Raw genomic sequence first — 21,143 nt, forward strand, 5'->3', positions numbered from 1 at the left:
AGATGACTATGAATAAAATTATGTAGCCGACAGGTCCCTACAGGTTTGAGGACACGTCTCCTTTTTCTTAACTGTGTCTTTCGAGTGAATAGAGCATATCACAGAGGCTGGAAGCCATTTTGTCCTGTTCTTTAGAGCTGTAGTTTTGATGGGTGGTTTGCTGTCTACTCCAGAACCTGAAGGAAATGTTAAATAATTGGACACATTTTCTTAGACATTCCCTCCTCTTTTAACACTAAAAAGTAATGATTAACTCGTTAAACAGATTTGAATGTATTTATAAGCCTGCATAAATATATTTTTGGAGCTTTTCAGTTGTTAACAAAACTGAAATCACATTTAAGTGCAAGCTGGACATGTTTCATTGTACCTACTCTTTGCTTGATTTTACATATGAATTAATTAATTCATTTAATCACTCAATTCATTAAATCATTTATTTGCTGCATGTCAGGCTATGCATTTAGGATAGAAAGAACGAAAAGCTTCAAGGAACAATTGAAAACTTGTAAACACTGTGTTAACATGATGTGTTCATAAAACAACTTACTGAATGTCCATCATTTGAGAGATACTATAATACTTAATGCTAAGAGCAGGTTCCATCCATAAGATTATACTTATAATGAACATGAGGATGAGCAGAATTTAAGCATCGGAAGAACTATGCTGTAGACTGAAATAGTAGATGATGATGACTAGAGACAGTGAGGTTAAAAATTGTCAATGGATTTGGGATATATTTACATGTAGAGCAGATGGCATTTAGTAGGTATTTGGATGTAAGGAATAAAGAAGTATAGGAGGTCAAATAAAACACCTGCGTTTTTTTCATGAATGACCTAGCACCAACATAGAATATAGCAAAGGAAAATTAGGTTTCCCGGGTAGAAAAAAATGTGTTTAGATTTAGATAGAACATGTTTGAGGTGTTACAAAAGATTCAGGTAGGATTTTGCCATTGTCAGTTGGATATACAGTTCTGAAATTAACGAAAAAGGTCTAGATTAGAGATATACTTTGAGAGTCACACCCATATAAAAGAGAATTGTGGTTTGAGATTGTTTCTTCTAGGCAAAGGGGTATGAGTTTGCTCTCCCTCTTGCTTTGTTATCCCATCCACTGAAAGGGAGAACATGATTTGAGGGATTCTCATTGTAAAGTGGTATGACCTAATAGAAGTTTCTGTTATCACAACTGCCTCCTCAAGTGGGTCCCTGACCCCCAAGTAGCCTAACTGGGAGGCACCCCCCAGTAGGGGCAGACTGACACCTCACACGGCCGGGTACCCCTCTGAGATGAAGCTTCCAGAGGAATGATCAGGCAGCAACATTTGCTGTTCAGCAATATTCACTGTTCTGCAGCCTGCACTGCTGATACCCAGGCAAACATGGTCTGGAGTGGACCTGCAGCAAACTCCAGCAGACCTGCAGCTGAGGGTCCTGACTGTTAGAAGGAAAACTAACAAACAAAAGGGACATCCACACCAAAACCCCATCTGTATGTCACCATCACCAAAGACCAAAGACCAAATCACAAAGATGGGGAAAAAACAGAGCAGAAAAGCTGAAAACTCTAAAAAATCAGAGCACCTCTCCCACTTCAAAGGAACGCAGCTCCTCGCTAGCAATGGAACAAAGCTGGATGGAGAATGACTTTGATGAGCTGAGAGAAGAAGACTTCAGACAATAAAACTTCTCCCAGCTAAAGGAAGAAGTTCGAACCCATCACAAAGAAGCTAAACACCTTGAAAAAAGGTTAGACAAATGGCTAACTAGAATAATCAGTTAGAGAAGCCCTTAAATGACCTGATGGAGCTGAAAACCATGGCACGAGAACTATGTGACGAATGCGCAAGCTTCAGTGGCTGATTCTATCAACTGGAAGAGAGGGTATCAGTGATTGAAGATCAAATGAGTGAAATGAAGCAAGAAGAGAAGTTTAGAGAAAAAAAGAGTAAAAAGAAATGAACAAAGCCTCCAAGAAATATGGGAGTATGTGAAAAGATCAAATCTATGTCTGATTGGTGTACCTGAAAGTAACGGGGAGAATCGAACCAAGTTGGAAAACACTGCTGGATATTATCCAGGAGAACTTCCCCAACCTAGCAAGACACGACAACATTCAAATTCAGGAAATACAGAGAACGCCACAAAGATACTCCTCGAGAAGAGCAACTCCAAGACACATAATTGTCAGATTCACCAAAGTTGAAATGAAGGAAAAAACGTTAAGGGCAGACAGAGAGAAAGGTCAGGTTACCCACAAAGGGAAGCCCATCAGACTAACAGAGGATCTCTTGGCAGAAACTCTACAAGCCAGAAGAGAGTGGGGGCCAATATTCAACATTCTTAAATAAAAGAATTTTCAACTGAGAATTTCATATCCAGCCAAACTAAGCTTCATAAGTGAAGGAGAAATAAAATCCTTTACAGACAAGTAAATGCTGGGAGATTTTGTCACCACCAGGCCTGCCCTACAAGAGTTCCTGAAGGAAGCACTAAACCTGGAAAGGAACAAATGTTACCAGCCACTGCAAAAACATGCCAAATTGTAAAGACCACCAATGCTAGGAAGAAACTGCATCAACTAATGAGCAAAATAACCAGCTAACATCATAATGACAGGATGAAATTCACACATAGCAATATTAACCTTAAATGTAAATGGGCTAAATGCTCCAATTAAAAGACACAGACTGGCACATTGGATAAAGAGTTAAGAACCATAAGACTGCTGTATTCAGGAGACCCATCTCATGTGCAGAGACACACATAGGCTCAAAATAAAGGGATGGAGGAAGATCTACCAAGCAAATGGAAAACAAACAAAGGCAGGGGTTGCAATCCTAGTCTCTAATAAAACAGACTTTAAACCAACAAAGATCAAAAGAGACAAAGAAGGCCATTAGATAATGGTAAAAGAATCAATTCAACAAGAAGAGCTAACTATCCTAAATATATATGCACCCAATACAGGAGCACCCAGATTCATAAAGCAAGTCCTTAGAGACCTATAAAGAGACTTAGACTCCCATGCAATAATAATGGGAGAATTTAACAACCCACTGTCAACATTAGACAGATCAACAAGACAGAAAGTTAACAAGGATATCCAGGAATTGAACTCAGCTCTGCACCAAGTGGACCTAATAAGCATCTAGAGAACTCTTCACCCCAGTACAACAGATTGTACATTCTTCTCAGCACCACGTCACACTTATTCCAAAACTGACCACATAGTTGGAAGTAAAGCACTCCTCGGCAAATGGAAAAGAACAGAAATTATAACAAACTGTTTCTCAGACCACAGTGCAATCAAACTAGAATTCAGGATTAAGAAACTCACTCAAAACCGCTCAACTACATGGAAACCGAACAACTTGCTCCTGAATGATTGCTGGGTACATAATGAAATGACGGCAGAAATAAAGATGTTCTTTGAAACCAATGAGAACAAAGATACAACATACCAGAATCTCTGAGACCCATTTAAAGCAGTGTGTAGAGGGAAATTTATAGCACTAAATGCCCACAAGAGAAAGCAGGAAATATCTAACATTGACACCCTAACATCACAATTAAAAGAACTAGAGAAGCAAGAGCAAACACATTCAAAAGCTAGCAGAAGGCAAGAAATAACTAAGATCAGAGCAGAACTGAAGGAGATAGAGACACAAAAAACCCTTCAAAAAAATCAATAAATCCAGGAGCTGGTTTTTTGAAAACATCAACAAAATTGATAGACCACTAGCAAGGCTAATAAAGAAGAAAAGAGAGAAGAATCAAAAAGATTCAATAAAAAATGTTAAAGGGGATATCACCACCAATCCCACAGAAATACAAACTGCCATCAGAGAATACCAAAAACACCTCTACGCAAATAAATTAGAAAATCTGGAAGAAATGGATAAATTCCTGGACATATACACCCTCCCGTAAGAAGTTGAATCCCTGAATAGAGCAATAACAGGCTCTGAAATTTAGGCAATAATTAATAATTAATTAATAATTAATTAAAGGTATTAATAAATAATACCAACCAAAAAACGTCCAGGACCAAATGGATTCACTGCCGAATTCTACCAGAGGTACAAGAATAATCTGGTACCATTCCTTCTGAAACTATTCTGATCAATAGAAAAAGAAGGAATCCTCCCTAATTCATTTTATGAGGCCAGCATCATCTTGATACCAAAGCCTGGCAGAGACACAACAAAAAAAGAGAATTTTAGACCAATATCCCTGATGAACATTGATGCAAAAATCCTCAGTAAAATACTGGAAAACTGAATCCAGCAGCACATCAAAAAGCTTATCCACCACGATCAAGTGGGTGTCATCCGTGGGATGCAAGACTGGTTCAACATACACAAATCAATAAATGTAATCCAGCATATAAACAGAACCAAAGACAAAAACCACATGATTATCTCAATAGATGCAGAAAAGGCCTTTGACAAAATTCTACAGCCCTTCATGCTAAAAACTCTCAATAAATTAGGTATTGATGGGATATATATCAAAATAATAAGAGCTATTTATGACAAACCCACATCCAATATCATATTGAAGGGGCAAAAACTGGAAGCATTCCCTTTGAAAACTGGCACAAGACAGGGATGCCGTCTCTCACCACTCCTATTCAACATAGTGTTGGAAGTTCTGGCTAGGGCAATCAGGCAAGAGAAAGAAATCAAGGGTATTCCGTTAGGAAAAGAAGAAGTCAAATTGTCCCTGTTTGCAGATGACATGATTGTATATTTAGAAAACCCCATCGTCTCAGCCCAAAATCTCCTTAAGCTGATAAGCAACTTCAGCAAAGTCTCAGGATACAAAATCAGTGTGCAAAAATCACAAGCATTCTTATACACCAATAACAGACAGAGAGCCAAATCATGAGTGAACACCCATTCACAGTTGCTTCAAAGAGAATAAAATACTTAGGAATCCAACTTACAAGGGATACGAAGGACCTCTTCAAGGACAGCTACAAAGCACTGCTCAATGAAATAAAAGAAGACACAAACAAATGGAAGAACATTCCATGCTAATGGATAGGAAGAATCAATATCGTGAAAATGATCATACTGCCCAAGGTAATTTATAGATTCAATGCCATCCCCATCAAGCTACCAATGACTTTCTTCACAGAATCAGAAAAAACTACTTTAACATTCATGTGGAACCAAAAAAGAGCCCTCATTCCAAGGCAATCCTAAGCAAAAAGACCAAAGCTGGAGGCATCATGCTACCTGACTTCAAACTATATTAAAAGACTACAGTAACCAAAACAGCATGGTACTGGTACCAAAACAGAGATATAGACCAATGGAACAGAACAGAGCCCTCAGAAATAATACCACACATCTACAACCATATGATCTTTGAAAAAACCTAACAAAAACAAGAAATGGGGAAAGGATTCCCTATTTAATAAATGGTGCTGGGAAAATTGGCTAGCCATATGTAGAAATCTGAAACTGGATCCCTTCCTTACACCTTATACAAAAATTAATTCAAGATGGATTAAAGACTTAAATGTTAGACCTAAACCCATAAAAACCCTAGAAGAAAACCTAGGCAATACCATTCAGGACATAGTCATGGACAAGGACTTCATGTCTAAAACACCAAAAGCAATGGCAATAAAAGCCAAAATTGACAAATGGGATCTAATTAAAATTAAACAGCAAAAGAAACTACCATCAGAGTGAACAAACAACCTACAGAATGGGAGAAAATTTTTGCATTCTACTCATCTGACAAAGGGCTACTATCCAGAATCTACAAAGAACTCAAACAAATTTACAAGAAAAAAACAACCCCATCAAAAAGTGGGCAAAGGATATGAACAGATACTTCTCAAAAGAAGACATTTATGCAGCCAAGAGACACATGAAAAAAAATGCTCATCATCACTGACCATCAGAGAAATGCAAATCTAAACAACAGTGAGATACCATCACACACCAGTTAGAATGGTGATCATTAAAAAGTCAGGAAAAAACAGGTGCTGGAGAGGATGTGGAGAAGTAGGAACACTTCTACACTGTTGGTGGGACTGTTAACTAGTTGAACCATTGTGGAAGACAGTGTGGCAATTCCCCAAGGATCTAGAACTAGAAATACCCAGCCATCCCATTACTGGGTATATACCCAAAGGATTATAAATCATGCTGCTATAAAGACACATACACATGTATGTTTATTGTGGCACAATTCACAATAACAAAGACTTGGAACCAACCCAAATGTCCATAGATTATAGACTGGATTAAGAAAATGTAGCACATATACACCATGGAATACTATGCAGCCATAAAAAAGGATGAGTTAATGTCCTTTGTAGGGACATGGATGAAGCTGGAAACCATCATTCTCAGCAGACTATCACAAGGACAAAAAACCAAACACCGCATGTTCTCACTCATAGGTGGGAACTGAACAATGAGAACACTTGGGCACAGGAAGAGGAACATCACACACCGGGGCCTGCCATGAGGTGGGGAGAAGGGGGAGGGATAGCATTAGGAGAGGTACCTAATGTAAATGACGAGTTAATGGGTGCAGCACACCAACATGGCACATGTATACATATGTAACAAACCTGCACATTGTGCACATGTACCCTAGAACTTAAAGTCTAATAAAAAAATAAGTTTCTGTTATCTCAAAAGTTACCCTTATGATAACCATATCTCCACTCTTCAAAATGGTAATCATTAGTCACATGTATGTGTCAAGCAGTTGAAATGGGATGACTATGACTAAGGAATTGAATTTAAAATTTAAGGCTAATGAATTTAATTTTTAATAGCTATATGCAGCTAGTAGCCACCTTTTATTGGACAGTGTGCCTAGAGAATGGACAGAGAATAGGAGCACAGTGGATAATGTCAGCAGGTATGGTGGCTCAGAAGTAGGATATAGGTGATACATTTTAGCAGTCAGAGGAAAGAAAGGACCATATAAAATGAGTGCCCATGTATATCATCAAAATTTCCTCATATCAATAACATAGCAGGTAGAATTGCCAGAGATAGTATGCCATACATGCAGATATGACTTAAATGTAGAAAAATAACATTTATTGATATTTTTATACCAGTCAAAATATTTCTATCTTCCAGGTTTAGAATTATTTCCTCTAAAAATTAATCTTTTTATCCAACATCTTCATATGGGCGGGGGCTTCCTCACTATGATACGGCAGGTTAGTTTGAATGTAGAGTCTGCATTTTGGGACTCTGAGTTCACATCTCTTTTGTTACACATTAACAGAATGAATCTGTGGAAGAGTCTTGATTTCTCTGTGTCCTCATTGTTAAACTATTAATACTTGGTTAATTCTGGGGTTAAGATTTAAATCACATTGAACACTTAGAAAAGTACCTTGAGCCTGGTGAAGAGATAATAACTGTTAATATCATTAACTTTAAAAGTAAAATTGAAGAAATGTTTTTATTTGAAACTATTTTGAAGCCTTAATTAAAAAGGTAATCCATGGATTGGCTTACTGATAGAAGCATCCCTATAGTCAGTCAGTGTTTCGTTATTTTAAAGATAGTTTGCATATGAGAATGTCAATTCCTTTTCACTAATTTTTTTTATTATAGAGAAAACATCTTACTAAAAGGAAGTTTACAATATTTTTATTATTTCTATAAGATATAATTACTGCTTTTAACTAAATTTTCTTCTGTTTAGCAACTCAATTGCTTTCTTTCTTTAAATATCTTTGTGTTTACAATTCTAACTGTTTTACGCACCAATTCCTTTCTGTAATTTTTTGTGGTTTATATTGAATAGGATGAGAAATGATTGTATGGTCCCAAGGTTTTATAAAAACAAAAATGACATAAAGGAGAAAGATAATCTTTTAAAACATTTCTATAAAAATGCCTTTCTCTCCAGAAGCCTGGAGTTTACAAAAAAAAAAAAAAAAAAAAAAAAAAAAAAAGCCTTTAATTGTCTTTGATTCCTTTTACTTTTCAGAGATTCAAGATAATCCTGCTAAAATTTGTGTATCTCTATATTTAAAAAATACAAATAAAGATCTATTAATCAAATATTTGTTTAAAACCAAATTCTATATTTCCTGGAAAGTACTGTAGAAATCCAAAAATACAAAGAGGACAATCTTCTCTTTATTCTTTATTTTAACAGTAATTCCTGAATTTGTAACACAAGTGAATGTTGCCTTGGAAGCTTTAAGCAAAAACTCATTGAATGTGTTGGATGATAATCAATTTGTGGACATCTCAAAGAAGATCTATGATACAATTCATGATATCAGATGTTCAGTCATGATGATTCGGGTAAGTTTGCTTTTCCTTCCATTGAATTATTGCAATGCTCTTCACCATCTGGAATGCCTGGGATGACTGCAAGAAATGCTTTATTTCTATGCTGTAGTGTCAATGCTGAAATCTATTAAAACTTTAGAAGTTCATATGTATCCCCAAAGTCAGATCTACTGTCACAAACAACACTTTTACTTATGTATGTGGTTATAACTTACGCAAATGAGTGCATTTTACTGCTGCGTGTGCGGAAAAGATAGGATTTGTTGGGTGCAGGATTTGTTGAGGTGTCTCTTAGCATGATCAGAAGGCAAAGAAAAATACATAAAGTAATTTGCTTTTTATTTTTCTTGAACAAAAAGGAAAGAATCTTTCTTATCTCTGTAGTGGAATTGATAGTAAAATGTGTTAAAACAAGGTATTTTATGGCCAAACCCTCTCATCCGAGATCATAAAATCACAGAGTGTTCTGCAAGAAATCTCACTTGGAGTTGCCAGCAACAACAAACACTTCAATGGTCCCAGTCTGGGAGTTGTCTGTTTGGGGACACATATTCCACCTTTCCAGGCATGAGAGCACCATTTGTTGCGGGCACACTGTATGTACAGAAACTGGGATTGTTTTCCCTCAAGTATTAATGTAAAGTGTTCTTTTAAATGTTACCAAAAAATGCACATTCTTTGGAAAATGCCTATGTAAAGATATGGAGATACCTTAAGTGGATTCACCTGAAGACAGACTCTGAAGTAAGGATTTGTGTTATCAGTAATCTATTTAGGAGAAAATGAGACAAAGTGAGGCAAAGAGGGGAAGAAAACCAAGAAGATGAAACTGTGAGTCACTGCAGGCAACTGGGCCCTGGGGCTTGATCCTGCTGGTGAGCTCTGGGTAGTACTCCAGAATTCTCTTACCTGACGTGAACGAACTGAAGATTTAGCCACCTATTCATCCTGGGTGAAAAGCTACCCTCAGAGGTGTCACCTGAGCCTCATGTTCAGGACCAATCAAACTTTTGTGGCCAAAGAATTCTCAGGCAGGGTATCAGGTGTTTGCTGTAGGAAGATTCAGTGGGACTGGTGAATATAATTTTTAAGTATGAATAGAATTCAATTTTTAAGCCTCTGGACTTAACTGTTAGTAAGATTGTAAGATGGAAAGAGAAGTGCTGAGAATATATGAGTGGAGCATCAATAGTATTAATATCTGATAGGCGTGAACATCACAGGCTGTACTGAAGAGTTCATAAGTCATTTGTGGACTTTGTAAAGAAAAGGGCCAACAAATATTAGGGAGTCTGGCAGGGCAGAAGTATGCTGTGGAAGAGCTTGTAAGAGAAAGTCTAAAAGTGTCAAGACAGAGAATCTAGTACATTGAGACTTGGGAAAACCTGAAAGTAAACCAATTACCATATCAAAGAGAAACCTCAGGATAAATACTTGTGAGCAGCCTACAAGTATTTCTAAGTGATTAGAAAATTTGGCCCTGTACCAATGACTATGTCTGAGCAGCAAGAACCTTTATTAATTTTCTTGCTGTAAAATTTGTATGCCTTACCTCTGTGGATTAGTGGACTAGTAATAACCCAAAGCTGGGAGCTAGGTGAATCCAGTAAAGAGACATTAAAAGTGTAAAGAAGGCACATGAACTTCAGGATATAGTCTTGCCGGAGTGAAACCTCTCCATTTTCGCTATCCCTGAGTGGATATTTGACAATATAAACCAGTGAGATAGCATAGCAGAACCAGGGGAGGGAATGCATTTTTTTTTTCTTACTGAAGTTATATAGGGATGGAAAAAAAATCTTACAGCTTCTCCCAGTTAGATGGTCCAGTATTTTTAAATTTCCTCATTATCAAGATAGCTTACTTAAAGCAAATCAAATTATCTTGCCATTTTTTTTTTACATATTCCTCATATATAGTGGTACTCTGTAGGGTAGGAGAACAATTTATTGTAATTATTAATAGCCTTTGAGAGCAGTAATTTTCTCCCATAGTCATCTCTTTTTCAAGATAAATACTTCCATTTCTGTTAACTTTTTCTCATAGGAATAATTTAGTATTTTGTTTCCTTCACTAGTCCTTATTTAATTTTCAACAAACTTCTCAAATGAGACTATCAAAAATACATTCTAATTAGTGTCCATCCAGTGTCAAGTAAATATAGCCAACTGCTATTAGCCTACATTTTTTTCCTTTTAAACATTATATTTATTGAATAGAGGTTGACTTCCTTTTCCTTTTTTTAATCTTTTTGCCTATGTATGCATTCTTTGATTTGTTCTGTTCTTGTTCTTAAGTCCTAATCCTGTTAAACTGTGTATGATTCTTCATATGATTTATCAGATTGTTTTCTGGTTTGGTTCTTGAACATATCAAGTTAACATCAATTAGAAACATGAACTGTAGAGTCTTAGTTTCTTCAACTAAATAACTAATAAAATCGTTAAATTATATTGGCCCTTTATCTGATGGTAATCCCTGCTAGAGAGATTCAGTTAAGAGCATTAGCTTTAAGAGCCTTTAGAATCTGATGTTCCATGCAACTGAGAACATGTCTCTAAGTATATGGTTTGAAAGAGTGTTTTCTGAGTTTTAAGGCAGATACATTATTTCTTTAAGTACACTTTATGGTCAAAAAGATAAAGCAAATAAAATCAGAGCTGCTGTACTTGAAACCAGGGAGGAGCACCCAGAGGCTCATGATCTCTATCTCTAAACCCCCAATTCCCTAAGCAGCCTCTAGGGGAACCTCTATACAACTTCTACAGGGATTCCTTGGAAAATGATCCATAAACTTATGAACTTAACAGCTAACTGGGTTATAGGATAAAAATAAATTCTCACTTAGGTGCAAGTAAATGAAAATATATCCCTTTTTTTTCCTTAAAGACTATGCCTTTTTCACAGAAGAGAATAAACTTGATCCGGTATAATCTTCTTTTAACTAGGTCGAATTTAATGCTGGCCAATATTCTGGCCTTAGAACTGCAAAGTATTTGATCCTTTCTTCAAGGTATCTAAAAAGTGTCAACATTAAAGCAATAAATGTATAATTAAACAAGCTCAGGGAGGGATAAGCCATGGTATTGAGGATATTTGTGAGTGTATTATAATCCCATTTTATGTCTGAATTTTTATGAATACTCTTCAGTGCCTTTGAAACAATAAAATACTAACTCAAGATCAGAACTTGGAATTTTATAGGGTTTTATAAAAATATGATTATGTCTTTACTATTTGTTTTGATCAATACTTACACTAACAGTTGTTTAAAACTCTAAGATAAATACTGTGACATTTACTATTGCTATTTCCATTGGATTCAGTGTGTAGACAAGTGAGGTTATAAACTATCATACCTAGCAAACTCATAGAATAAGCAGTATTACATATTTTGATCTGTTTGGTATTTAATATATATGTGTAAATTGTACAACTATTAAACGTTCATAATATAATGGTTAAAACTAAAGCAACAAACAAATCTTACTTAGCATCAATTTCCTCCTTTGTAAGATAGACATGGTATTAAACCTACTTCTAAAGATAATTATGCCGACATGAGTTAATAGAAATGAAATGCTTAATAAATAGTAGGCTATAACAAGAAGATAGCTACTACTACTATTATTACCACATAGAGTTAGTACTTACTAGACCTACTGAAACTGCTAATATTTTTGTATATCTTGATGAACATCAACTGCATAAGCATGCTTGTAGAACAACATAAAGGGCAAAACCCTAAATCAAGAAATCTCAAAAAAAAAAAAAAAAAAAGAAATGTCTTCATTTATAAAGCAATGTTTATATAAGAGGATACTTATGCTTATTAACATCAGGTATCTAAATCATAGACTGTTTAATGCAAATTATGCTTTTGAACCTATATTAGTTTAAGGTAGTATTATAATTCTGCACATAATTTTTATAGACCCCTTAAAACATGAATGAGAACTGAACTTTCAATGTTCATCTTTTTTTGGTAAAAGACATTTAACCACAAATGGAGGACATTTTAAAAGAGTACATGATTGAATTGAGAGAGAGGGTAGTGCAAGTGGCCCGCAGTGAAGTATCCTCACAAAAAGAAACAAGATTCAGGCAAAATTATTCCTATAATGGGTATTCAGAATGTAGATTTCATATGTTTTGTTTGTGGATTTTCATATGTGCCTTATCAAAAGCACTTCAAAGATATAGTGATACTTTCCAAAGCCAAGTGTGTAGATTTTCAGGTCCATAACTCAAGTTTGCATTTTCTGTGTTAGTTTTCTAACTGTATCAGGGAATAGAAACATATTTTGCATATCTGACTTGATGAAGGTTAATTTTTGAGGAAACAAAGAAAAATAAGATAAATGTACATGGCCCAGTTTACATTAACTGTTTTTACATGAATCATTTACATGGCTTCTAGAATTGGGACACAGTCCAAAATATAATATCAGCTTATATAACCAGACAATCTTTGGTTCTGATTCTATTGCACCTACAGGAATGAATAGATTTATGGCTTTTACTGGAACTAAATATAACTTTCTCAATTGAGATTACTTGCAGTGTCACAACTTCTGTAAATTTATTTCATTTTCTTCCATAACTTATTTTTTTCTTCGTGGCCTTATAGACATCTTTTCTTTATGTGTCTTCCAGGCTGAGCTTCTGTCTGTTTGAAGTTTCATACTCAAACTACTAAAGGGAAGGACTTTTACAATTTCAGTTAGTCACTAACCAATGTAGAATGTTATCTCATCCAATTACAATTCTCTGGAATTAAGTTTGGAAATGGGCAAATAATGAAACAATATTGTGTAAAATCAGAAGACTTGAGTTCAAGTCTCAGTTCTACATGTTACTGTTTATATTTTTACTTTACATGATGTCATCAGTTTCTTCCCTGCAGAGGAAAATGGAAGAATACTACTGAATTTCTACTTTTAAGTATCACTATATGTAAAAGTAAAGGACTAAACAGTGTTTCCTGAGATGATGAAAAAAATGAGACTGTCCTTGCTTCAAATGCAAATTAGGGCCAAGTGCAGTGGCTCACGCCTGTTAGGGAAGCCAAGGTGGGTGGATTGCCTGAGCTCAGGAGTTTGAGAACAACCCGGCCAACATGGTGAAACTCATATTTAATAAAATACAAAAAATTACCCAGGCATGGTGGTGCGCACCTGTAGTCCTAGTAACTCAGGAGGTTGAGGCAGGAAAATTGCTTGAACCTGGGAGGCAGAGGTTGCAGTGAGCTGAGATCACGCCACTGCGCTCCAGCTTCAGTGACAGAGCAAGACTCCATCTCCAAAAAGAAGGGAAAAAAATGCAAATTAAATAAGACAGGGACAATAGAGAAATACAATGATACAATGAAATTCAAAATATGTATTTCAATGTAGTAGCAAGTAACAATTGGAAAATATTATTTTTAAAGTAGAATATATCACAGCATCCAAAATTATAATATAAATGGTAATAATTTTAACAATGTAAATATAATATCTATACTCTGAAAATTATGATACAATATTTAAAAAACTAAAAACACCTAAATATCTTAAGGGATTGATCATATTCCTGAAGTTGGAAACTCAATATTAAGATGTCAGTTATCCCCAGATTGACTTACAGATTGATTTATCACTGTCTCAAATTCTCAGCAGACTCTTTTATGAAAACTGATCATTTGAGGTGGTTACATGGGAGTATACGTTTACCAAAACTCATCAAACTGCATTTAAAGTTGTATGTAAATTAGATATTAATAAAGTTCATTAAAAAATAATCAACTCCATAGCCAACACCTCAGAAAATGCTAATTTTAAATAGATAAAGTCATACCAAACTACAAATTAGGGCTAATTAGAAAAACTTACATGGACTATTGAAATGCTGATATCTCAAATATTATAAAATTAATAATACCTTTCTACTTTATAACTGTTTGCCAAATATTTCTAATGTATGGGGGTTTTCTTTCATTTTTTATTTCTCATATTTGTGAATCATTGCTTACTATTTTAGATCAAGAGTTGGCAAATTTTGGCCTTTGGGCCACATTTGATCCACCATATGTTTTGTATGACCTGCATCCTAAGGATGGTTTTCATATTTTTAAATGGTTGAAAAAATTAAAAAGTAGAATATGATATTTTGACTTATGAAAATGGTATAAAATTCTAATTTTAGTGTCCATAAAATCATACTGAAACGTGTCTCAGCCATTGGTTTATATCTAGGACTCTTTGTGCTACAATGGCAAGGTTGAGTAGTTATGAGGAGACTATAATGGCTCACAAAGCTTAAAATATTTCCTACCTGACCCTTTACAGGAAAAGTTTACTAAACCTTGCCTTAGAGATTTTTGTTTAGCTTTTACAAATATCCTGCCTGGCTATTCCAAGAATTCACTCACCTTTTTATCAGTTTTCCTTTATACATCCAATCATCCCAAATATTTAAATATTAGAATTGTCTTTCTTTCGAGGTTCCTGGAGTTACACACCCCCTAGAATGACTTCTGCTAACCCTTTCTATTCACAGTCTAGGGTCCCAGGCTGTACTCTTCACTGTCCTCTACTCTTCTTTTCACCCTGATGGCTTGCCATTCACCCAGGTACTCTTTTTCTCACCTTTTCTTTTCTAGATCAAACTGCTGTTTTTTTATTTTAATTTCCAAATTTTATATTCATGCCCTGATGCTTTTCAGATAAAGTTGTTTAATTGCCAGAAACCACCCTTCTCCAAGGGCTGCAAGGAAGTTTTTACATTCCTTTTGATATTTTTGCATTATTTGTTCAGCACGTAAAATTAAATTTGAGCCTCGCCTTTGATTATTGTACATTTTGAAATTCAATTTTTAAGATTTATAGAATGTTGAAATTCATCAACTGTATTCTCTCATGTCATTTTTTTTCCTTTCTTTTTTTGTTTCATGTTATAGAGCAGTAGACCTCCCCTTATTCATGGCTTTTATTTTCACGGTTTCAATTATCTGTGGTCATATGCTCCCCTCCCATTAGTCACATAGTATTGCAGTTCTTGTTTTCAAGTAACCCTTATTTTACTTAATGATGACCCCAAAGTGCACATAGTGATGCAGGCAATTCTGATATGCCAAAGAAGCTGTAAAGTGCTTCCTTTAAGTCAAAAGGTGAAAGTTCTTGACTTAATAAGGAAAGAAAAATAATCATATGCCAAGGTTGCTAAGATCTACAGTAAGAATGACTCTTCTACCTGTAGGGTTGTAAAGAAGGGAAAAGAAACTAGTATTAGTTTTGCTGTCACTCTTCAGACTCAAAAGTCACAGCCACAGCGTGTGATAAGTGCTTAGTTAAGATGGAAAAGGTGTTAAATTTGTGGGTGGAAAACAGAAATGGAAATGTGTTTGGATTGATGACAATCAGATTCGGTACTATCCGAGGTTTCTGGCATTCACTGGAGATATTAAAACATAACCCCTGTGGATAAGAGGGGTGGGGCAGTGTAGTATTAATTGTGTCTAAAGATTATTGGGATTAGAAATGAGTTTACATAAAATAAGTATATGCTAAGTGAGTTTAAAGTATAGTGACAGGATGAATATATATATATATGGCTTAGCTTGCACAGGACAGTATTGGATTATACCGCCTTTTACTTTTAAGTGTCCAATTTGGAGGATAAATTGGTAAGCTCACTAGTTTCTGGGTCCTGACGGTACTGCTTGAGGCCCTGTGGTGCATCATCTCCACCCACAGGGCGACAGTTCCCGGTGCTTGGCACTAATGATCATAGTTCCCTGTCAAGCCAGTTTTTCTAACCCCAGGGAACACTTTCTCTCCATAGTCCTAATGGCTATCAAATGTGCGCTTCTCCCCTCATGCTTTTCTGATACTTTGTTGACTGTGGAGAATTTATTCAGGCACCATTTCCAATTTATTTAATGTACAAAGAATTCATAGCTTTTCATTTTTCACTGTTAGGCAGATTTCCTAAACTCATCTAAGTCACTCTACTCTTCAGCCTCACAGGAGTCTTCACATGGAATGCCAGTTAAAACACTTTGTCCTTTCTGGAAGTAATATGACTCTTTTCTAGTGTCAGGACCAGTGTGTAAAGAAACCACCTACCAGAGGGATTCCTAAGGACACTTCGTAAAAGGTCAATAACAAAGTAACCTTAGTTTTATATGCAAATTTAAATTAAACCTTAGTGGAAGGAAATCTATAACAGGACTCTTGCTGTTTCTTCTGAAAACAGAGTGTAAGGTAGAGAAACCTTGGAACGCCTGCTGGCACTGGTCAGCAAGAAGTCTTATGCTCTCAGCACATTTAATGGCCCTCCTCTTGTGTATCCCATTTGAAGAAACTTTTGACTAAGGGAGCAGAGGTGACTAGAGTAAGAAAAAGATATTCAGGAAACATATTAAGCTATAAAAGCAGTGCTAGTTAGTGATCTCAGTTGCTCATGCTGAGAGAAAGATGTTCAGCTTGATGTCGTTCTGGAAAGTGCTCTTTCACCAAAGGGTCAACACCACTGGACTGGCAGGAGAGTCCATGGTCCAACAGGACTTTGATGCAGTCTAGTCCGCCACTCGGAGAGCTCTACACAAGTGCAGCTCAGAGCTTTTGACTCAAAGTAGCTGAATTTAAGGAGCCAAGCATCTCCCTTTGAAAACACCTTCAGGTGTTCAGGGGAAATGGCTACCATTGTGAACAGAAGAGTGATATGGGGAAGACGGTTACTTGCAGAACCTTAAGAGCTTTTGGTTTGCTTTGTGTTAAGTGAATTATTAAATGTCATATTAATTATTATAAACTTGTATAAGCAATGAAATAAGTTAGATTTGTATTAAGTATTCAATTTAAAGTTTTATTATTTTGGTACAAAAGCTTGTTTTTTTCCTAAAAACTCTTAAGGCATGCTAACCTCTTACTTCAAACGTAAAGTTTCTCTGCATATCTACATTTCAAAAACAACTTTTGGAGAGTTGAATCAGCCTTTTAGTGAAAATAATATGGGAAATACAACTTATAAAATGATGAATTTTAGAAAACAGACTTTGATGTAGCTAATAGAGGGAGGGAGACTGGGAATTTTATAACTCCAGTATCTGTAAAGTAACTAATGGAGTTTCAAAGGGAAAAATATTCTGGAGTCTGATAGCAAAAGTTCTCTGAGTGAATAGAGGTGCTTGAGGTCATATACTGGTAGGAGAAGTCACAGGAAGAGATTCAGGGTCTTCAGGCACCTGAATGCCTAAAGAACATTTGCTTTTACCGTAGGAGAATAAAAGAGCTCCATGTTTTTATACCATGGGAGCCTTTAGACTCCACAGACTTCTTTTTGTTGATGTAACAGTTGTAAACACATAAATCCCAAGAATCACTTTCTGGTCAATTTGTTAAAGAGTACTTATCCTACTACTGCTCTTCTCTGCTCCCTGAGATTCAGACATATTGGCCTCCTGGCTATTCCCGCAGTTCCTCAGACAGGCCAATGCTTCTGGCATCTGTCCACCTACTGTCCTCTCTAACTGTGATGCTTTCTTCCAAGACTCTGCACAGGAGGCCTCTTCAGGTCTGCTTCATCTTTGCCTTATCCAACATCCTACATAGATCCTATATAGAGCCACATCTAAAAATAGCATCTCCCACCTCAGCTACTCTTTATCTTCTTACTCAAGTTTATACTTGCATAGTGTTTGTCATGACCATTGACATATTACATATTTATTCACTTATTTATCTATTTTCTTTCTTCCCCCAAAAGAACGTAGGCTATATGAAATAAGGAAGATTCAGACCTTTAAAACAAAATCTGTCTGGGTGCAGTGGCTTATACCCATAATCCCAGCACTTTGGAAGGCTGAGGCAGGGGGAATGCTTGAGCTCAGGAATTTGAGACAAGCCTGGGCAACATGGTAAAATCCCTGTCTCTGTGAAAAACAAAAACAAAAACAAAAACAAACAAACAAAAAAACAAAACAAAAAAACCACCACCAACAACAAAAAAACCAGAAAAATTAGCCAGGCATGGTGGTGCGCACCTATACTCCCAGCTGCTTGTGGGGCTGAGGCAGGAGGATGGCTTGACCCTGGGGGGTCGAGGCTACAGTTTCTGCCACTGCACTCCAGTCTGGGTGACAAAGTGAGACCCTGCCCCCCACAAAAAATGTTATAGTGTTTTGCAATTAAATAAAGTGGTTGATTTGGTTTCCAAATTTGACATTTGTTCAAAATGTAATCACTAGACCCCAAGCAATTAAGGACAAGAACATGTGATGTTACTTTGTTAACTTTTATACTACAAAAATGAAGGACAGTAGAAACTACCTTGAGATACATTTTCACAAAGAATTAAATTGGCTTGATCTCTTATTTAAGATGGTTTTAAGAGTCCCAAGGATGTGTACTAAGCATTGTATTTTGTGGCCACTTAATGTAATTATGAATGTACAGTACATGTCTGTTTTATGCTATTTGTCTTCGTAGAAGCTTCTGTAAAGTTGGATCCATGTGGTTGTTTTAAAAGTTCTTCATTTCACTTAGTTAAGGTGACAAGATTACTCTTTAAAGATGATGACAATTATAGAATGGCCCTGATGAGACTTTTTGAGTGTATGTATTAGCTGTTGGGTTGTAGAAGAAAAAAAGACTGTATCCTAAGGATAGAGTTTGTGGAATGTGCTGGAGTGTATTTTATACGCATTATCCCCTATTATCGGTCCCTTGGTGTTATAAGCTCTAAAAAGTCACAAAATTATCTATAAATTTAATGCTTAAAGTGTGTTTTATACTGTCTTAAATTGCAATGTTTGGAACAGAAATCAGAAATTTAATTAAAGTCATAAAATACAGAAAAATTCCATAACAAAAATTATCTGTAACCTTAAAAATGGCTGTAAAATACATTTTAACAATTCCATAGTAGTCTGTTTACTAAAAAATATAAAATTAAAATAAAACCACGGATTTTTATATATCTTCTATTGTCTCTAAAATTAATGGTTTGGGATTAAATTTATGGTTCCCATTTACCAAAAACATTGACAATGCATGTACAAATGGTGAATCTCTTCCAGTGGATTTTGCTTATTTAACTCTTAGAGTACAAACTTATTTTAGGTTTGCCTCTGTCTTTAAGGAAATTCCCATTCTTTGGAATATCTTTGTAACCCTATGTAAGTCATGTAGTCTTTTAACTTCAGATTTGCATTTGTAAAATGGGGATAACAAAGGTACCTACGTAAGATCGTTCATCAGAGTTTAAAAGGGTTAATGTATGCAAAGCATTTAGTAAAATTTCTAGGGCATTGTAACTGCTTAGTGAGTATTAGTTTTTGTAGTAATTAGAATAACAAATACTATTTGCTGTAATACAACCCCCAGATCTCAGTAGCTTATTGCAATGATGGTTTATTTATCAACCTTACTTTGGTCTGTTGCCAGCCTGTTTTCCTGAATAGGTCTCTACAAGGTAGTGACTCAGTGACTCAAAATCTTTCAATCTTTTGATTTTGCCATCTGTATAAGCTGGCCTCCATGTCACTGCACAAATGGGAGAGAGGGTAGATAACCAAATAGGAAGTTTGGTGGCCAGACCTCAATGTGATATACTTTCTTCTACATCTCATTAGACAAAATCCATCAAAAGGACCTGAAAAAACTGCAAAGGAGCTGATGAATGCCTTCTTCCTCTGTGCCTAAGAAGAAATAGGACTGATGAATACATGAACATTCCTTGTCATACTCTTTGTTCCAGTTATTATTGCTGCATAACAAATTACTCCATACATAGTGGTATAAAACAACCATCAATGTATCATGCTCTCACATTCTATGGGGCAGGAATTTAGAGAGGGCACAGACTTCTTCTTGTACATGTCTGACATCTGGACTAAGGAATAGAAGACTGAGGAAGGCTACATTTACCATCTTATGGGACTTGGCTTTCTCAAAGCATGGCAGCCTCTGGATAGTTGGGCTTTTTGTGTGACATTTCATGGATCCAAGAATAAGTGTTACAGGTAACAAAGCACACGCCATATTGCCTTTTCTATCCTAACTTTAGAAATCGTAGAGTGTCACTTCTGTCATAGTCTTGGTTACAAGCAAGTTAAAAGCCTCCAAGATTCACAGGAGAGGAGACATGAACCCCATCTTTCAATGGAAAGAGTGTAAAGGTCAAAAGGAGCATGTGAGATGATAAATAATATTGTACCCATCTTTAGAAAATACAAAGTGGCCCACTTCTGTCACCCTGCTCTTATTATCATAGTCATCATCATCATCATCATCATCATTTTTAACAATAACAGTTATTTTTAACTGATTAATTACGTGACCGTAAGTCAATTTAAATAGTCTTTTGTTGATTAATTAGTAAAATAAACCATAAGCCAATGTGAAGAGTCTTAAATCACTTTAGGTAATCATTTGTTTAATGACAGGTAAAGATTTAGAAGGTATAATGAGTTAAATATTTTAGTGAATAGAATATTAAATTGCCATATTTTAATATCTTTTATAAATAGATCTGCTGCCAATTTAAGATATTAAGCTATACATAATCTTTTTGACACCCTCTTCTTAAACAATCCCTTTGAAATAATAATAGCTAGAAAGTATAAAACAGAATAAAAGTCTTGAGGAGGGTATGTGGAATGTGAGATTATCATGAACATGGGAAACATAAAATGAAGAAGACATCATATTAAGAAGTAATTTTCTGTCCTGTACAGGATACAGTCAATCACTTGAAAAATGGTTAAGTATTTTCTATCTTTTAATCACTGTGCTAGGTTTTAGGAATGCAAACATTGGTGAATCATGATCTTTGCTCTCAAGTAACTGAC

At 35.7% G+C, this 21,143-nt stretch overlaps 1 protein-coding gene across 3 annotated transcripts in view; it reads left to right on the forward strand.

Annotated features, from left to right (window-relative positions):
* The window catches only part of CTNNA3 (catenin alpha 3), a 1,764,647-nt gene that overhangs the window by 1,396,891 nt on the left and 346,613 nt on the right, over nt 1-21,143 (forward strand). For all 3 annotated transcript variants that reach the window (XM_065521050.2, XM_005565734.5, XM_065521052.2), the window contains one exon: nt 8,169-8,320. In XM_065521050.2, coding sequence (XP_065377122.1) covers nt 8,169-8,320 — 152 coding nt within the window. The remainder of the gene's footprint in view (nt 1-8,168; nt 8,321-21,143) is intronic.

Source organism: Macaca fascicularis, chromosome 9 (genome assembly GCF_037993035.2).
Source record: "Macaca fascicularis isolate 582-1 chromosome 9, T2T-MFA8v1.1".
NCBI lineage: Eukaryota > Metazoa > Chordata > Mammalia > Primates > Cercopithecidae > Macaca > Macaca fascicularis.